The sequence below is a fragment of the Oncorhynchus clarkii genome, chromosome 2 (genome assembly GCF_045791955.1).
Source record: "Oncorhynchus clarkii lewisi isolate Uvic-CL-2024 chromosome 2, UVic_Ocla_1.0, whole genome shotgun sequence".
Lineage (NCBI taxonomy): Eukaryota > Metazoa > Chordata > Actinopteri > Salmoniformes > Salmonidae > Oncorhynchus > Oncorhynchus clarkii.
The window spans coordinates 83046459-83065961 of record NC_092148.1 but is presented as its reverse complement, the minus strand read 5'-3'; the positions used below and the strand labels follow the sequence as shown (position 1 = coordinate 83065961).

At 47.8% G+C, this 19503-nt stretch overlaps 1 protein-coding gene across 1 annotated transcript in view; it reads left to right on the top strand.

Moving 5' to 3' along the window:
- LOC139382863 (cystic fibrosis transmembrane conductance regulator-like) overlaps positions 1-19503 on the top strand; it is a 75655-nt gene that overhangs the window by 35134 nt on the left and 21018 nt on the right. The window contains exons 16-21 of the mRNA XM_071127107.1: positions 3214-3474; positions 3711-3839; positions 6716-6753; positions 7964-8250; positions 8493-8572; positions 9254-9404. Coding sequence (XP_070983208.1) covers positions 3214-3474; positions 3711-3839; positions 6716-6753; positions 7964-8250; positions 8493-8572; positions 9254-9404 — 946 coding nt within the window. The remainder of the gene's footprint in view (positions 1-3213; positions 3475-3710; positions 3840-6715; positions 6754-7963; positions 8251-8492; positions 8573-9253; positions 9405-19503) is intronic.

Below are 19503 nucleotides of genomic sequence, written 5' to 3'. Positions count from 1 at the left end.
GGATTACCAGGATGTGTGCTCGGAGCATGCGCTGGCAAGTGTGTTCACTAACATTTTCAACCACTATCTGACCAGTCTCTAAAACCTACACGTTTTAAGTAAATCACCATAGTCCCTGTGCCTAAGAACACCAAGGTAATCTGACTAAATGACTACCGCCTGTAGCCCTCACATCTGTAGCCATGAAATGCTTTGAAAGGCTGGTCAAGGCTCACATCAACACCATCATCCCAGAAACCCTGGACCCACTCCAATTTGAATACCACCCCTACAGATCCACACTCCACACTGCCCTTTCCCACCTGGACAAAAGCAACACCTATGTGAAAATGGTGTTCGTTGACTACAGATCAGCGTTCAACACCATAGTACCCTCCAAGCTCATCACTAAGCTAAGCACCATGGGACTGATCACTTCCCTCTGCAACTGGATCCTGGACTTCCTGTAAGACCGTCCCCAGGTGGTGAGGGTAAGCAACAACACATCCACCACGCTGACCCTCAACACGGGGGGCCCTTAGAGGTGCGTGCTTAGTCCCCTCCTGAGTTTCAAGTTCCTCGGTGTCCACATCACTAAGGACCTATCATGGTCCAAATACACCAACACAGTCGTGAAGAGGGCACGAAAACGCCTCTTCCTCCTCAGGAGGATGAAAAGATTTGACATGGGTCCTCAGATCCTCAAAAAGTTCTACAGCTGCACCATTGAGAGCATCTTGACTGGCTGCATCACTGCTTGGTACGGTAACTGCTCGGCATCCGCAAAGCTCTACAGAGGGTAGTGCGTACCGACCAATACATCACTGGGCCAAACTCCCTGCCATCCAGGACCTCTATACCAGGTGGTGTCAGAGGAAGGCCCTAAAAATTGTCAAAGACTCCAGGCATCATAGGCTGTTCTCTCTGCTACCACACGGCAAGCGATACCAGCATGTGAAGTGTGGGACCAAAAGGCACCTGAACAGCTTCTAACCCCAAGCCATAAGAGTGATTCAAATGGTTACCCGGACAATTTACATTGACCCCCCCCCCCCCCCCCCCCCCCCCCCCCCCCCGCCTCCCTTATTATTTATTTATTTATTTATCTTAATTGTTTTGCACTGGCTCTATGCACTCTCACTAGACTCTACTCACACACTCACACATGCTATACTGACACTCCAACACACACACACACACACACACACACACTACATATGCTCACACACACAAAACACATACGCTCACGAACATGCCTCTTGACACCATTGTCGTGTCTTTACTATCATTAAATTAAGACTTATAGTTTTTATCAAAGATTCTCTGTAATTAGTATTACGAAATTAAACTGATTAATCATGTAACTGTAATTAACTAGGAAGTCGGGGCACCAAGGAAAAATATTCAGATTACAAAGTTATAATTTCCCAATATAACCTTTCAGATATTTTATCTGATCAATTAGTCTTCGAATTAATGAATTATTTACTTTACCTCACGTTAGTCTCATTCCAAACGTCGTAAATTGTTGGTTATCTGCACGAACCCAGTCTTTACTATGAGTCATCCATACATCAATTGTCTTAAATCATTTATTTATTACTAACTAAGTAATTCACAGAAATGCATAAACAAACAGTGAATATGGTTACATGAAATGATAGGAGAATGTGCCCTAGTGGGCTAAACCGGCATGGCGGCTTGTTAGACAAAAGGGAAGTGGGGGTCGACTAAGAAGTCACTACAGAGTTAATTATAACAATTAAAATGCTAATCCTTTGCACATGAACACTCACTCATTCGGGAAGAATTGCAATCAATATATATATATTTACGCTCAGTGTGTCGATCTTGATCGCTGGTGAAAAGTTTGTTTCTTTTGGAAAGTTTTGTCCTCTCTCTCTCCCTCGCTCTCTCTCTCTCTCTCTCGGTTAGAGGGGATAGTTATAGTTATTGGTTAGAGGGGATTGTTATAGAATGGATGTTTCGGCGGTTGTCTTTCTTCGCGTTCAATGATACCGAATTCCTAACTGTAGACTAGTAATTCATATCAAAGACTTGTTCTTATTCTGTGGTATGGTTAAAGATACAACCTTTGTCCTCTCCAAATGGAGAAAAACATGGTCTGGTGATAATTTCTCAAAGTTGGGTTTTATTCGGAATTGCAGAAAAGCGCTGTCCCAGGACGCTTGACCCTAACTGGGCTCAGGGGCGGTCCTCTGATTTAGTCCAATTTAGTCCAATCCAACTCCAATTCCCTTTTTTAGTTTTCCTTCATTTAACAGTCCAAAATCACATTGTAAAATTGTGTAAACAGTATTATACTCACTCATTCATCTTAAACAACAATTACATTATATAAACAGCGTTATGGTAATGTGGCCACACCGTCTCCCATGAGCTTCCCCAAGTTGTAACAAATGGACCAGTTCATAGCTGGATTCTTCACCGATCTTCTATACTTTCTCCGGAACATGAAATTTGTTCGGACCTCGGGTTCTGTGAGGTGGAAGACATTCCCCTGTTCTCTATGAAAATTTACTCTCTCTATACTGTGTGTCCATGAGGAGATCCTCAGGAATTTACGACGTCTCTCTGACCACAGCAGCCTAGTTGAATGAGGAAAGGGGGAGGCAGGGAGAGGGGGATGGGGCTCGCCACACCCAAAGAGGGTAACGTCATGACACCACACACATGCACACTCACACATAGACACACTTTCACACTTCACATACGCTGCTGCTACTCTGTTTCTTATATATCATGATTGCCTAGTCACTTTTACCCCTACCCATGCATACATACTGTATTACCTTCATTATCTCTACTACCTCGTACCCCGGCACATTGACTTGGTACTGGTACTCTTTGTATATACTGTAGCCTCTTTATTGTTTTTGTGTTACTATTTCCTTTTTTATTGAACACAATTGTGGCATACTTTTTAACTCTGCATTGTTGGGAATGGGCTCGTAAGTAAGCACTTCACTGTAAAGTCTACACCTGTTGAATTTGGGGCACGTGACAATTGAAGTTGGTCTTATTGTGTTTTATAGCTGTTACACTGTTTGACACGAGAGCTTGTATGTGTTTACACTACTTTGCTGTATTCTGTACAAATGACAAATAAACTCAGGTCGTTGTTAATGAGAATGTGTTCTCAATGACTTACCTGGTTAAATAAAGGCAAAATATATACAAAAAAAATCTAGCTTTAATTTGATTTGATTATAGGTGGAAGAGTCGCTGCCCCGGGGGAACCTGTACCACGACGGTCTGCAGCACCTGAGCGGGCAGCGGCGCCAGTCTGTGCTGCAGTTCATCACCAACGCACAAGGGCAGGGCAGGAGGGAGCAGCTCCAGACATCCTTCAGGAAGAAGCTGTCCGTCACGCCGCAGTGCGAGCTGGCCTCTGAGCTGGACATCTACGCACGACGCCTGTCCAAAGATAGTGTCTATGACATCAGTGAGGATGTGGATGAGGAGGACATGGAGGTAGGTTCAGTGAAGGCAGCAGCTTGGACGTTTTCTCCTGTAGCTGCAGGTCTTTAAGAGCACATGGAGGTTATGGTTAGGATCAAGGAGTTGCCAAAGGGACGTCATAGAATGTTCTCCAGTGTTTGAACCACCTTTTCCAAAGTAAAGTTTGAACATAAACGTTGGAAGACATAAAAACAAAGACAGCTAGGCTTTAGTATTTCATTTGACGTATCTCTTTTGTCTGTTTGTAGCAATGCTTTGCAGACGAGCGTGAGAACGTGTTTGAGACGACGTCGTGGAACACCTATCTGCGTTACATCTTCACCAACAGGAACCTGGTCTACGTCCTCATCTTCATCTTCCTCATCTTCGCTCTCGAGGTAATGATAGCTTTAGATGATCCCTGACTCGGAGATACTGTAGAGCAAGGATAGGCAACTGGCTGCCCGCGAGCCACATGCGGTCTGTGGCCCCGCTTTTCAAGGCCCTCGGATCAATATTTTTTTTCTTTTAGGGTGGAACTCAGTCTGGGTCTTAACTTACTGTTGTGAGTTAGAATAGTAGAATACACAAGGTGAATTTCAAAATGTGGTGGTGCATCAGCAGTTTTTCTCTTGTTATTTCAGTCACTGATAGTCAGTCAGTTATCCCATGTCAGCTAGCATTTTTTAGATTGCAAAGTTAGTTTAGCGAGCTATCTAAACTTGTTATCATAGTAGAATTACCGGCCAGGGGCCCCATGATGCTCGCAGACCAGCGAGCAATTGCGGCCTCTCATTTTTATTTATTTTTACTTTATTTTTCTTGTCAAGTCAGTTAAGAAAAATTCTTATTTTCAATGATGAATTCAAATTCTTTGTGGCACCCATCCCCATCAAAGTTGCCCATCCCTGCGGTAGAGATTCTATAATAAACAATAACATCACTGTATTAGAGGACAGAGTCTATATTAACCGATAACAACACTGTATTAGAGGACAGAGTCTATATTAACCGATAACAACACTGTATTAGAGGACAGAGTCTATATTAACCGATAACAACACTGTATTAGAGGACAGAGTCTGTATTAACCGATAACAACACTGTATTAGAGGACAGAGTCTGTATTAACCGATAACAACACTGTATTAGAGGACAGAGTCTGTATTAACCGATAACAACACTGTATTAGAGGACAGAGTCTGTATTAACTGATAACAATACTGTATTAGAGTACAGAGTCTATATTAACCGATAACAACACTGCATTAGAGGACAGAGTCTATATTAACCGATAACAACACTGTATTAGAGGACAGAGTCTATATTAACCGATAACAACACTGTATTAGAGGACAGAGTCTATATTAACCGATAACAACACTGTATTAGAGGACAGATGCTATATTAACCGATAACAACACTGTATTAGAGGACAGAGTCTGTATTAACCGATAACAACACTGTATTAGAGGACAGAGTCTGTATTAACCGATAACAACACTGTATTAGAGGACAGAGTCTGTATTAACCGATAACAACACTGTATTAGAGGACAGAGTCTGTATTAACCGATAACAACACTGTATTAGAGGACAGAGTCTGTATTAACCGATAACAACACTGTATTAGAGGACAGAGTCTGTATTAACTGATAACAATACTGTATTAGAGTACAGAGTCTATATTAACCGATAACAACACTGTATTAGAGGACAGAGTCTATATTAACCGATAACAACACTGTATTAGAGGACAGAGTCTATATTAACCGATAACAACACTGTATTAGAGGACAGATGCTATATTAACTGATAACAATACTGTATTAGAGTACAGAGTCTATATTAACCGATAACAACACTGCATTAGAGGACAGAGTCTATATTAACCGATAACAACACTGTATTAGAGGACAGAGTCTATATTAACCGATAACAACACTGTATTAGAGGACAGAGTCTATATTAACCGATAACAACACTGTATTAGAGGACAGATGCTATATTAACCGATAACAACACTGTATTAGAGAAAAGATGTTATATTACACCTTATGGTACTGTCTTAGAGGAAAGATGCTATATTACACCTTATGGTACTGTCTTAGAGGAAAGATGCTATATTACCCCTTATGGTACTGTCTTAGAGGAAAGATGTTATATTACCCCTTATGGTACTGTCTTAGAGGAAAGATGTTATATTACCCCTTATGGTACTGTCTTAGAGTAAAGATGTTATATTACCCCTTATGGTACTGTCTTAGAGGAAAGATGCTATATTACCACTTATTGTACTGTCTTAGAGGAAAGATGTTATATTACCCCTTATGGTACTGTATTAGAGGAAAGATGTTATATTACCCCTTATGGTACTGTCTTAGAGGAAAGATGCTATATTAACCCATAACAATACTCTATTAGAGGAAATATTATATATTAACCCATAACAATACTGTATTAAAGGAAATATTATATATTAACCCATAACAATACTGTATTAAAGGAAATATTATATATTAATGTCATGACTTTAGGCTCGTCTTCGGGCGGCGCTGGTCTACTAGCTGCCACTGATCCCTTATCTTTGTTCTGTGTTGTGATAACCTGTGTATATTTTATTTATATTTTACCTTTATTTAACTAAGTCAGTTATTTTCATTGACGGCCTAGGAACAGTGAGTTAACTGCCTTGTTCAGGGGCAGAACGACAGTTTTGTACCTTGTCAGCTTGGGGATTCGAACTTGCAACCTTTCGGTTACTAGTCCAATGCTCCAACCACTAGGCCACCTGCCACCCCTGTGTCTAGTTTAGGTTAATCAGTGGGGTATTTATTCTCGCCCTACCCTCTACGTTTTGTGCGGGATTGTTTGTGTATCTGTCATTGGTTTGGGGTTGCGTTTTGTTTGTCTGTCTACTGGACTGCATTCCTGTTTTTGTTAGTGGCTGTTGTTGTGGTCCTGTGCCTGTTCTTTTGATGGACTTGTAAATAAATGCCCTTCTTGCCATTATTACTCTCCTGCGCCTGACTCTACACCCACCTCTCCTTGGGAGAATCTGACAATTAACCCATAACGATACTGTATTAGAGAATCCCTAAACTCAACTCCAGCATTTCAGGACTTTTCCAGATTCTTGAACAAGAATGTAGACTGATGTCTGGGAGCGCTAGACTAGAGGGTCCCTGTTGGGTCATAATTGCATTTATTGACAGTATTATTTCAATGCATGCTGTTGCCACCCTCAGTCTAACTGTGTTTATTGTGTGCTGTAGGTTGCTGGCTCTGTCCTGGGGATATTTCTTATCACAGAGTAAGTACTTGTTTGTTTTCCCGTGTGCTATAATATTCATCACAAGGAACTAGGATGATCAGCCTACAATGGTAAACAAGTAGTATCCACCAAAAGAAACCCAGATCAGCCTGATAACATGTAAACAGCTCAGATCAGCCTGATCACATGTAAACAACTCAGATCAGCCTGATCACGTGTAAACAGCTCAGATCAGCCTGATCACATGTAAACAGCTCAGATCAGCTTGATCACATGTAAACAGCTCAGATCAGCCGATCACGTGTAAACAGCTCAGAACAGCGTGATCACGTGTAAACAGCTCAGAACAGCGTGATCACGTGTAAACAGCTCAGATCAGCCTGATCATGTGTAAACAGCTCAGAACAGCGTGATAACGTATAAACAACTTAGATCAGCCTGATCACATGTAAACAGCTTAGATCAGCGTAATAACATGTCAAATCAAATCTTATTTGTCACATACGCAGATTTATCACATCGTGCGAGTGTAGCAAAATGCTTGTGCTTCTAGTTCCGACCGTGCAGTAATATCTAACAAGTAATCTAACAATTTCACAACAACTACCTTATACACACATGTGTAAAGGAATGAATAAGAATATGTACATAAAAATATATGGATGAACGATGGCCGAACGGCATAGGCAAGATGCAGAAGATATAGTGTACAGTATATACATATGAGATGAGTAATGTATGGTATGTAAACATTATATAAAGTGGCTTAGTTTAAAGTGGCTAGTGATACATTTATTACATCCAATTTTTCATTATTAAAGTGACTAGAGATTTGAGTCAGTATGTTGACAGCAGCCACTCAATGTTAGTGGAGGCTGTTTAACAGTCTGATGGCCTGAGATAGAAGCTGTTTTTCAGTCTCTCGGTCCCTGCTTTGATGCACCTGTACTGACCTCGCCTTCTGGATGATAGCGGGGTGAACAGGCAGTGGCTCGGGTGGTTGTTGTCCTTGATGATCTTTATGGCCTTCCTGTGACATCGGGTGGTGTAGGCGTCCTGGAGGGCAGGTAGTTTGCCCCCGGTGATGCGTTGTGCGTTGTACATGTAAACAGCTCAGATCAGCCTGATCACATGTAAACCGCTAAACGCAAAGTACTCAAACAAAAGAGCAGTTGAAAAGATATATATTTTGAAGAAAACACGATTCAGATACTGTTGTAACCATTGTACTCTCTTCTTTCCCTCTCAGTAAGATCTGGACAGAGGAGGCCAACCCATCGGCGCCTAACTACGTAGATCAACAACACTCCAACGCCTCGTCACCTGCCATCCAACAGTCAGTCATCGTCACGCCAACCAGCGCCTATTACATCATCTACATCTACGTGGCGACGTCGGAGAGCGTTCTGGCGCTGGGGTTCTTCAGAGGCCTGCCACTGGTCCACACCTTACTGACCGTGTCCAAGAGGCTGCATGAACAGATGCTCACTGCTGTGCTCAGGGCCCCCATGGCTGTACTCAACACTATGAAAACAGGTGAGGCCCACTGCTGAAACCCCTGATTTAACCAAGGATTATGTATCAGCTAGAGATACAAATGTACATGCATCTACCGGTACTGTATCTGAACACAGGATACATGTCTAATTTATCAGTCAATTGTCTGTGTAATCTCACAGCCTGTACATCAGTCAGTTAAGTCAGTACGACCGCCACCAGTCGATGCCTCTAACTTTCAGCAGCAGTCAATTCCATGTGTGTGTTTTTCTGCCCTGTAGGTCGGATCATGAACAGGTTCACTAAAGACATGGCCACCATCGACGACATGCTTCCTCTTGTACTGTTTGACCTCATCCAGGTATGTGACTGGCTGCTCTGTCTGTCTGTCTGTCTGTCTGTCTGTCTGTCTGTCTGTCTGTCTGTCTGTCCTTCTGTCTGTCTGTCTGTCTGTCTGTCTGTCTGTCTGTCTGTCTGTCTGTCTGTCTGTCTGTCTGTCTGTCATCCAGGTAGGTGACTGGCTGCTCTGTCTGTCTGTCTGTCTGTCTGTCTGTCTGTCTGTCTGTCTGTCTGTCTGTCTGTCTGTCTGCCAGGTATGTGACTGGCTGCTCTGTCTGTCTGTCTGTCTGTCTGTCTGTCTGTCTGTCTGTCTGTCTGTCATCCAGGTATGTGACTGGCTGCTCTGTCTGTCTGTCTGTCTGTCTGTCTGTCTGTCTGTCTGTCTGTCTGTCTGTCTGTCTGTCTGTCTGTCATCCATGTATGTGACTGGCTGCTCTGTCTGTCTGTCTGTCTGTCTGTCTGTCTGTCTGTCTGTCTGTCTGTATGTCTGTCTGTCTGTCTGTCTGTCTGTCTGTCTGTCTGTCTGTCTGTCTGTCATCCAGGTGGGTGACTGGCTGCTCTGTCAGTCTCATTCTCTCTCAAATAAATTCTCTATCTTAATCTATCTCTCTCTGTCTTTTATTGTTTTGAGGGTTCTCTTTTTTGTTTTTTTGATTTCATGAAAAGCTCTGTATTTTATATTATTCATATTCTTTCCCTCTAGTTAACTCTGATCGTGTTGGGAGCAATCTTCACTGTGTCCATCATGCGGCCGTACATCTTCATCGCCGCAATCCCATTGGCCGTCATATTCGTGGTCCTGAGGAAGTACTTCCTGCGTACCGGACAACAGCTGAAACAACTAGAAGCTGAGGGTGAGACTGGTAGGGTTATTGGAAGGGGCTGGGGAATTTTCAAATACAAGAGGTGTGCTTGATTTATCTCGACTGGTGAGAAAGGTGAACAGACTTTTCACTTTTTGAACAACTCCAGAAGTTACATTGTACCGGGCAGGGAGTCAAAGAAAGTAAGGGATATAAAAGAAAGCAGGATGGAGGGAGAAGAGAATTGAGGGAGGAGAGGGTGGAGGCCGGAGAGGATGCACAGAGGGGCGCTGTCTGCTGGAGGGGAAGTGGGACATAACGGAGTGGGAGGTCAGCTCTCGTCCAATCAGATTTTAGATCCCATAACCCCATACACAACCAATAAACTTTGATTTGATTTGAAAATAATGGATGGGTGGTGTCTTCGGATGCCTAAATCTGTCCTCGGGTCCTTTAGTTAGATGGAAAGTGGTGGTCCTTTAACAATTGGATACTTCCTCTCTCCTTGGAGTAACCACTGATCTGACATGACTGGATAGGGGATATGATACATAATGGTACTATTGCTTGAGTTCTCCCTTACCACAACAATTCCCAACATTCTTCAAACATTCCATGCATTCCCCGTAACTTACTTGTACCAAAGTGTTGGTTTGAAATAGTGAGAGAAAGGTGTGTATCTGTGTTGGGACTCGGGACATTCTGACTCCACTCCTGATCCTGTCATTCTGTATGTGTGTCACAGATGGCCGCAAGGCCTTTCTGCAGCCATGGAGGGGTCAGAGTGAAAATCCGATCAGGGATTTCCTCTGGCTCCATCCTGGCATCACTCTCTCACTGTTCCTCACCGGACAAAACACACACGACTGGACAAAACACATACCTTCTCTATCACTGTTCCCCCCTGGACAAAGCACACACACTGTCCTCAACAGGCCAAAACACACACACTGTCCTCAACAGGCCAAAACACACACACTGTCCTCAACAGGCCAAAACACACACACACTGTCCTCAACAGGCCAAAACACACACACTGTCCTCAACAGGCCAAAACACACACACTGTCCTCAACAGGCCAAAACACACACACTCTCTTGTTGTATGTTGCTCTTGTTCTATATTTGTCCTTTATTGGTGCAGAGACCTTAAAGATCCATATAAGATCCATATAAATCCACCTAAATTCATATAATACCCCTTAGAGAGAGAGTTTCACTCACCTGTTTGTGATCAGAGTAGATAAACTGTCAGGTTTATTTCTTCCTTCCTTTCATTCATTTTCCTGCCTGTCTCTCTGTGTGTCCGACTGTAGTAAGAGATACGGGAGAAACATCACGGTTCATCTCACAACAAGAGATACTTGGTTTTACGGTGGCCTGAGAAAATATACTCTCTATTGTTGTGATACTGTCTGGTGCACTTCTATTTTATATTTCTTCAACTCCTCACATAACAATGTCCTTCTGAAACAACAAACTCCAATGTTTTACGGTTTTAATGTCACATGCTCAAGTACAGTGAAATGCCTTTCTTACAAGCTCTAAACCCAACAATGCAGTAATCAATATCAATGTAGTAAAATTAACAAGGTAGAACAGAAACACACAGGATATAACATTAATAAATAAGAAGAACACAATAAAGTAAGTCAACATACTATATACAGGGTCAGTTCCAGTACCATATTTACAATGTGCAGGGATACTGGATCGATAGAGGTAGATATGTAGAGGGGTAAGGTGACTAGGTATCAGGATATAGGATAAACAGAGTAGCAGCAGCGTATATGATGATTGTATGTGAGTGGGTGTAGAGTCACTATAAATGTATGTGCATATTATGTGTGTGTGTGTGAGCAAATTCTGTGTTTGTATGTAGGTTGGAGTAACAGTGTGAGTAGTGTGTAGGGTCCTGTGAGTTAGCGGTCTTATTGCATGGGGATAGAAGCGGTTCCGGAGTATGTTGGTGTCAGACTTGATGCACCAGTACCGCTTGCCTTGAGGAAGCAGAGAGAACAGTCTTTGGCTTGGGTGGTTGGTCTTTCCTATCACACCACCTGACTTAAGTGGCGTACTATAAATCAGGGTTGGGGCCAGGATGTGAATTTCAATTCCATCAACAAGTTGACATCGCCCGTTAGCTACGTACATTTTGGTCAAGAAGTACCTAGATGTTATGTCGGACATCCTGTGAGTGATTTACTATTGCTTCTGTGTTTCTATTCTCTCCCCCCTTTCTACCCTACCTCCCTCCATTCCACTCTCTCTCCCCCCTTTCTACCCTACCTCCCTCCATTCCAACCTCTCTCCATTCCACCCTCTCTCCCTCCATTCCACCCTCTCTCCCTTCATTCCACTCTCTCTCCCCCCTTTCTACCCTACCTCCCTCCATTCCAACCTCTCTCCATTCCACCCTCTCTCCCTCCATTCCACCCTCTCTCCCTCCATTCCACCCTCTCTCCCTTCATTCCACTCTCTCTCCCCCCTTTCTACCCTACCTCCCTCCATTCCAACCTCCCTCCATTCCAACCTCTCTCCATTCCACCCTCTCTCCCTCCATTCCACCCTCTCTCCCTTCATTCCACCCTCTCTCCCTCCATTCCACCCTCTCTCCCTACATTCCACCCTCTCTCCCTCCATTCCACCCTCTCTCCCTCCATTCCACCCTCTCTCCCTTCATTCCACCCTCTCTCCCTCCATTCCAACCTCTCTCCCTTCATTCCACCCTCTCTCCCTTCATTCCACCCTCTCTCCCTTCATTTCACCCTCTCTCCCTCCATTCCACCCTCTCTCCCTCCATTCTACCCTCTCCCTCTATTACACTCTCTCTCCCTCCATTCCACCCTCTCTCCCTCCATTCCACCCTCTCCCTCTATTACACTCTCTCTCCCTCGATTCCACCCTCTCTCCCTCCATTCCACCCTCTCTCCCTCCATTCCACCCTACCTCCCTCCATTCCAACCTCTCTCCATCCATTCCACCCTCTCTCCCTTCATTCCACCCTCTCTCCCTCCATTCTAACCTCTCTCCCTCCATTCCAACCTCTCTCCCTCCATTCCAACCTCTCTCCCTCCATTCAAACCTCTCTCCCTTCATTTCACCCTCTCTCCCTCCATTCCACCCTCTCTCCCTCCATTCTACCCTCTCCCTCTATTACACTCTCTCTCCCTCCATTCCACCATCTCTCCCTCCATTCCACCCTCTCCCTCTATTACACTCTCTCTCCCTCGATTCCACCCTCTCTCCCGCCATTCCACCCTCTCTCCCTCCATCCCACCCTACCTCCCTCCATTCCAACCTCTCTCCATCCATTCCACCCTCTCTCCATTCATTCCACCCTCTCTCCCTCCATTCTAACCTCTCTCCCTCCATTCCAACCTCTCTCCCTCCATTCCAACCTCTCTCCCTCCATTCCAACCTCTCTCCCTCCATTCCACCCTCTCTCCCTCCATTCTAACCTGTCTCCCTCCATTCTAACCTCTCTCCCTTCCTTCCACCCTCTCTCCCTCCATTCCACCCTCTCTCCCTTCATTCCACCCTCTCTCCCTCCATTCCAACCTCTCTCCCTCCATTCCACCCTCTCTCCCTCCATTATAACCTCTCTCCCTCCATTCTAACCTCTCTCCCTCAATTACACTCTCTCTCCCTCCATTCCAACCTCTCTCCCTTCATTCCACCCTCTCTCCCTCCATTCCAACCTCTCTCCCTCCATTCCACCCTCTTTCCCTCCATTCCACCCTCTCTCCCTCCATTATAACCTCTCTCCCTCCACTCCACCCTCTCTCCCTCCATTCCACCCTCTCTCCCTCCATTCCACCCTCTCTCCCTCCATTCCACCCTCTCTCCCTCCATTCTAACCTCTCTCCCTCCATTCCAACCTCTCTCCCTTCATTCCACCCTCTCTCCCTCCATTCTAACCTCTCTCCCTCCATTCCACCCTCTCTCCCTCCATTCCACCCTCTCTCCCTCCATTCCACCCTCTCTCCCTCCATTCTAACCTCTCTCCCTCCATTCCACCCTCTCTCCCTTCATTCCACTCTCTCTCCCTCCATTATAACCTCTCTCCCTCCATTACACCCTCTCTCCCTCCATTCTAACCTCTCTCCCTCCATTACACTCTCTCTCCCTCCATTCCAACCTCTCTCCCTCCATTCCACCCTCTCTCCCTCCATTTGAACCTCTCTCCCTCCATTCCACCCTCTCTCCCTCCATACCACCCTCTCTCCCTCCATTCCACCCTCTCTCCCTCCATTCAAACCTCTCTCCCTCCATTCCACCCTCTCTCCCTTCATTCCACTCTCTCTCCCTCCATTATAACCTCTCTCCCTCCATTCCACCCTCTCTCCCTCCATTCTAACCTCTCTCCATCCATTACACTCTCTCTCCCTCCAATCCAACCTCTCTCCCTCCATTCCACCCTCTCTCCCTCCATTTGAACCTCTCTCCCTCCATTCCACCCTCTCTCCCTCCATACCACCCTCTCTCCCTTCATTCCACCCTCTCTCCCTCCATTCCAACCTCTCTCCCTACATTCCACCCTCTCTCCCTTCATTCCACCCTCTCTCCCTCCATTCCACCCTCTCTCCCTCCATTCCAACCTCTCTCTCCATTCCACCCTCTCTCCCTCCATTCCACCCTCTCTCCCTTCATTCCACCCTCTCTCCCTCCATTCCACCCTCTCTCCCTCCATTCCACCCTCTCTCCCTTCATTCCACCCTCTCTCCCTCCATTCCACCCTCTCTCCCTTCATTCCACCCTCTCTCCCTCCATTCCACCCTCTCTCCCTCCATTCCACCCTCTCTCCCTTCATTCCACCCTCTCTCTCTCCATTCCACCCTCTCTCCCTTCATTCCACCCTCTCTCCCTGCATTCCACCCTCTCTCCCTCCATTCCACCCTCTCTCCCTCCATTCCAACCTCTCTCCCTTCATTACACCCTCTCTCCCTCCATTCCACCCTCTCTCCCTCCATTCTACCCTCTCCCTCTATTACACTCTCTCTCCCTCCATTCCACCCTCTCTCCCTCCATTCCACCCTCTCCCTCTATTACACTCTCTCTCCCTCGATTCCACCCTCTCTCCCTCCATTCCACCCTCTCTCCCTCCATCCCACCCTACCTCCCCCCATTCCAACCTCTCTCCATCCATTCCACCCTCTCTCCCTTCATTCCACCCTCTCTCCCTCCATTCTAACCTCTCTCCCTCCATTCCAACCTCTCTCCCTCCATTCCAACCTCTCTCCCTCCATTCCAACCTCTCTCCCTCCATTCCACCCTCTCTCCCTCCATTCTAACCTGTCTCCCTCCATTCTAACCTCTCTCCCTTCATTCCACCCTCTCTCCCTCCATTCCACCCTCTCTCCCTTCATTCCACCCTCTCTCCCTCCATTCCAACCTCTCTCCCTCCATTCCACCCTCTCTCCCTCCATTATAACCTCTCTCCCTCCATTCTAACCTCTCTCCCTCAATTACACTCTCTCTCCCTCCATTCCAACCTCTCTCCCTTCATTCCACCCTCTCTCCCTCCATTCCAACCTCTCTCCCTCCATTCCACCCTCTTTCCCTCCATTCCACCCTCTCGCCCTCCATTATAACCTCTCTCCCTCCATTCCACCCTCTCTCCCTCCATTCCACCCTCTCTCCCTCCATTCCACCCTCTCTCCCTCCATTCTAACCTCTCTCCCTCCATTCCAACCTCTCTCCCTTCATTCCACCCTCTCTCCCTCCATTCTAACCTCTCTCCCTCCATTCCACCCTCTCTCCCTCCATTCCACCCTCTCTCCCTCCATTCTAACCTCTCTCCCTCCATTCCACCCTCTCTCCCTTCATTCCACTCTCTCTCCCTCCATTATAACCTCTCTCCCTCCATTACACCCTCTCTCCCTCCATTCTAACCTCTCTCCCTCCATTACACTCTCTCTCCCTCCATTCCAACCTCTCTCCCTCCATTCCACCCTCTCTCCCTCCATTTGAACCTCTCTCCCTCCATTCCACCCTCTCTCCCTCCATCCCACCCTCTCTCCCTCCATTCCACCCTCTCTCCCTCCATTCTAACCTCTCTCCCTCCATTCCACCCTCTCTCCCTTCATTCCACTCTCTCTCCCTCCATTATAACCTCTCTCCCTCCATTCCACCCTCTCTCCCTCCATTCTAACCTCTCTCCATCCATTACACTCTCTCTCCCTCCATTCCAACCTCTCTCCCTCCATTCCACCCTCTCTCCCTCCATTTGAACCTCTCTCCCTCCATTCCACCCTCTCTCCCTCCATCCCACCCTCTCTCCCTTCATTCCACCCTCTCTCCCTCCATTCCAACCTCTCTCCCTCCATTCCACCCTCTCTCCCTTCATTCCACCCTCTCTCCCTCCATTCCACCCTCTCTCCCTCCATTCCAACCTCTCTCTCCATTCCACCCTCTCTCCCTCCATTCCACCCTCTCTCCCTACATTCCACCCTCTCTCCCTCCATTCCACCCTCTCTCCCTCCATTCCACCCTCTCTCCCTTCATTCCACCCTCTCTCCCTCCATTCCACACTCTCTCCCTTCATTCCACCCTCTCTCCCTCCATTCCACCCTCTCTCCCTCCATTCTAACCTCTCTCCCTCCATTCCAACCTCTCTCCCTTCATTCCACCCTCTCTCCCTCCATTCTAACCTCTCTCCCTCCATTCCACCCTCTCTCCCTCCATTCCACCCTCTCTCCCTCCATTCCACCCTCTCTCCCTCCATTCTAACCTCTCTCCCTCCATTCCACCCTCTCTCCCTTCATTCCACTCTCTCTCCCTCCATTATAACCTCTCTCCCTCCATTACACCCTCTCTCCCTCCATTCTAACCTCTCTCCCTCCATTACACTCTCTCTCCCTCCATTCCAACCTCTCTCCCTCCATTCCACCCTCTCTCCCTCCATTTGAACCTCTCTCCCTCCATTCCACCCTCTCTCCCTCCATCCCACCCTCTCTCCCTCCATTCCACCCTCTCTCCCTCCATTCTAACCTCTCTCCCTCCATTCCACCCTCTCTCCCTTCATTCCACTCTCTCTCCCTCCATTATAACCTCTCTCCCTCCATTCCACCCTCTCTCCCTCCATTCTAACCTCTCTCCATCCATTACACTCTCTCTCCCTCCATTCCAACCTCTCTCCCTCCATTCCACCCTCTCTCCCTCCATTAGAACCTCTCTCCCTCCATTCCACCCTCTCTCCCTCCATCCCACCCTCTCTCCCTTCATTCCACCCTCTCTCCCTCCATTCCAACCTCTCTCCCTCCATTCCACCCTCTCTCCCTCCATTTGAACCTCTCTCCCTCCATTCCACCCTCTCTCCCTCCATCCCACCCTCTCTCCCTCCATTCCACCCTCTCTCCCTCCATTCTAACCTCTCTCCCTCCATTCCACTCTCTCTCCCTCCATTCTAACCTCTCTCCCCCCATTCCACCCTCTCTCCCTCCATTCCACCCTCTCTCCCTCCATTCTAACCTCTCTCCCTCCATTCCACCCTCTCTCCCTTCATTCCACTCTCTCTCCCTCCATTATAACCTCTCTCCCTCCATTACACCCTCTCTCCCTCCATTCTAACCTCTCTCCCTCCATTACACTCTCTCTCCCTCCATTCCAACCTCTCTCCCTCCATTCCACCCTCTCTCCCTCCATTTGAACCTCTCTCCCTCCATTCCACCCTCTCTCCCTCCATCCCACCCTCTCTCCCTCCATTCCACCCTCTCTCCCTCCATTCTAACCTCTCTCCCTCCATTCCACCCTCTCTCCCTTCATTCCACTCTCTCTCCCTCCATTATAACCTCTCTCCCTCCATTCCACCCTCTCTCCCTCCATTCTAACCTCTCTCCATCCATTACACTCTCTCTCCCTCCATTCCAACCTCTCTCCCTCCATTCCACCCTCTCTCCCTCCATTTGAACCTCTCTCCCTCCATTCCACCCTCTCTCCCTCCATCCCACCCTCTCTCCCTTCATTCCACCCTCTCTCCCTCCATTCCAACCTCTCTCCCTCCATTCCACCCTCTCTCCCTCCATTTGAACCTCTCTCCCTCCATTCCACCCTCTCTCCCTCCATCCCACCCTCTCTCCCTCCATTCCACCCTCTCTCCCTCCATTCTAACCTCTCTCCCCCCATTCCACCCTCTCTCCCTTCATTCCACTCTCTCTCCCTCCATTATAACCTCTCTCCCTCCATTCCACCCTCTCTCCCTCCATTCTAACCTCTCTCCATCCATTACACTCTCTCTCCCTCCATTCCAACCTCTCTCCCTCCATTCCACCCTCTCTCCCTCCATTTGAACCTCTCTCCCTCCATTCCACCCTCTCTCCCTCCATCCCACCCTCTCTCCCTTCATTCCACCCTCTCTCCCTCCATTCCAACCTCTCTCCCTTCATTCCACCCTCTCTCCCTTCATTCCACCCTCTCTCCCTCCATTCCACCCTCTCTCCCTCCATTCCAACCTCTCTCTCCATTCCACCCTCTCTCCCTCCATTCCACCCTCTCTCCCTACATTCCACCCTCTCTCCCTCCATTCCACCCTCTCTCCCTCCATTCCACCCTCTCTCCCTTCATTCCACCCTCTCTCCCTCCATTCCACCCTCTCTCCCTTCATTCCACCCTCTCTCCCTCCATTCCACCCTCTCTCCCTCCATTCCACCCTCTCTCCCTACATTACACCCTCTCTCTCTCCATTCCACCCTCTCTCCCTACATTCCACCCTCTCTCCCTTCATTCCACCCTCTCTCCCTCCATTCCACCCTCTCTCCCTCCATTCCAACCTCTCTCCCTTCATTTCACCCTCTCTCCCTCCATTCCACCCTCTCTCCCTCCATTCTACCCTCTCCCTCTATTACACTCTCTCTCCCTCCATTCCACCCTCTCTCCCTCCATTCCACCCTCTCCCTCTATTACACTCTCTCTCCCTCGATTCCACCCTCTCTCCCTCCATTCCACCCTCTCTCCCTCCATCCCACCCTACCTCCCCCCATTCCAACCTCTCTCCATCCATTCCACCCTCTCTCCCTTCATTCCACCCTCTCTCCCTCCATTCTAACCTCTCTCCCTCCATTCCAACCTCTCTCCCTCCATTCCAACCTCTCTCCCTCCATTCCAACCTCTCTCCCTCCATTCCACCCTCTCTCCCTCCATTCTAACCTGTCTCCCTCCATTCTAACCTCTCTCCCTTCATTCCACCCTCTCTCCCTCCATTCCACCCTCTCTCCCTTCATTCCACCCTCTCTCCCTCCATTCCAACCTCTCTCCCTCCATTCCACCCTCTCTCCCTCCATTATAACCTCTCTCCCTCCATTCTAACCTCTCTCCCTCAATTACACTCTCTCTCCCTCCATTCCAACCTCTCTCCCTTCATTCCACCCTCTCTCCCTCCATTCCACCCTCTCTCCCTCCATTATAACCTCTCTCCCTCCATTCCACCCTCTCTCCCTCCATTCCACCCTCTCTCCCTCCATTCCACCCTCTCTCCCTCCATTCCACCCTCTCTCCCTCCATTCTAACCTCTCTCCCTCCATTCCAACCTCTCTCCCTTCATTCCACCCTCTCTCCCTCCATTCTAACCTCTCTCCCTCCATTCCACCCTCTCTCCCTCCATTCCACCCTCTCTCCCTCCATTCCACCCTCTCTCCCTCCATTCTAACCTCTCTCCCTCCATTCCACCCTCTCTCCCTTCATTCCACTCTCTCTCCCTCCATTATAACCTCTCTCCCTCCATTACACCCTCTCTCCCTCCATTCTAACCTCTCTCCCTCCATTACACTCTCTCTCCCTCCATTCCAACCTCTCTCCCTCCATTCCACCCTCTCTCCCTCCATTTGAACCTCTCTCCCTCCATTCCACCCTCTCTCCCTCCATCCCACCCTCTCTCCCTCCATTCCACCCTCTCTCCCTCCATTCTAACCTCTCTCCCTCCATTCCACCCTCTCTCCCTTCATTCCACTCTCTCTCCCTCCATTATAACCTCTCTCCCTCCATTCCACCCTCTCTCCCTCCATTCTAACCTCTCTCCATCCATTACACTCTCTCTCCCTCCATTCCAACCTCTCTCCCTCCATTCCACCCTCTCTCCCTCCATTTGAACCTCTCTCCCTCCATTCCACCCTCTCTCCCTCCATCCCACCCTCTCTCCCTTCATTCCACCCTCT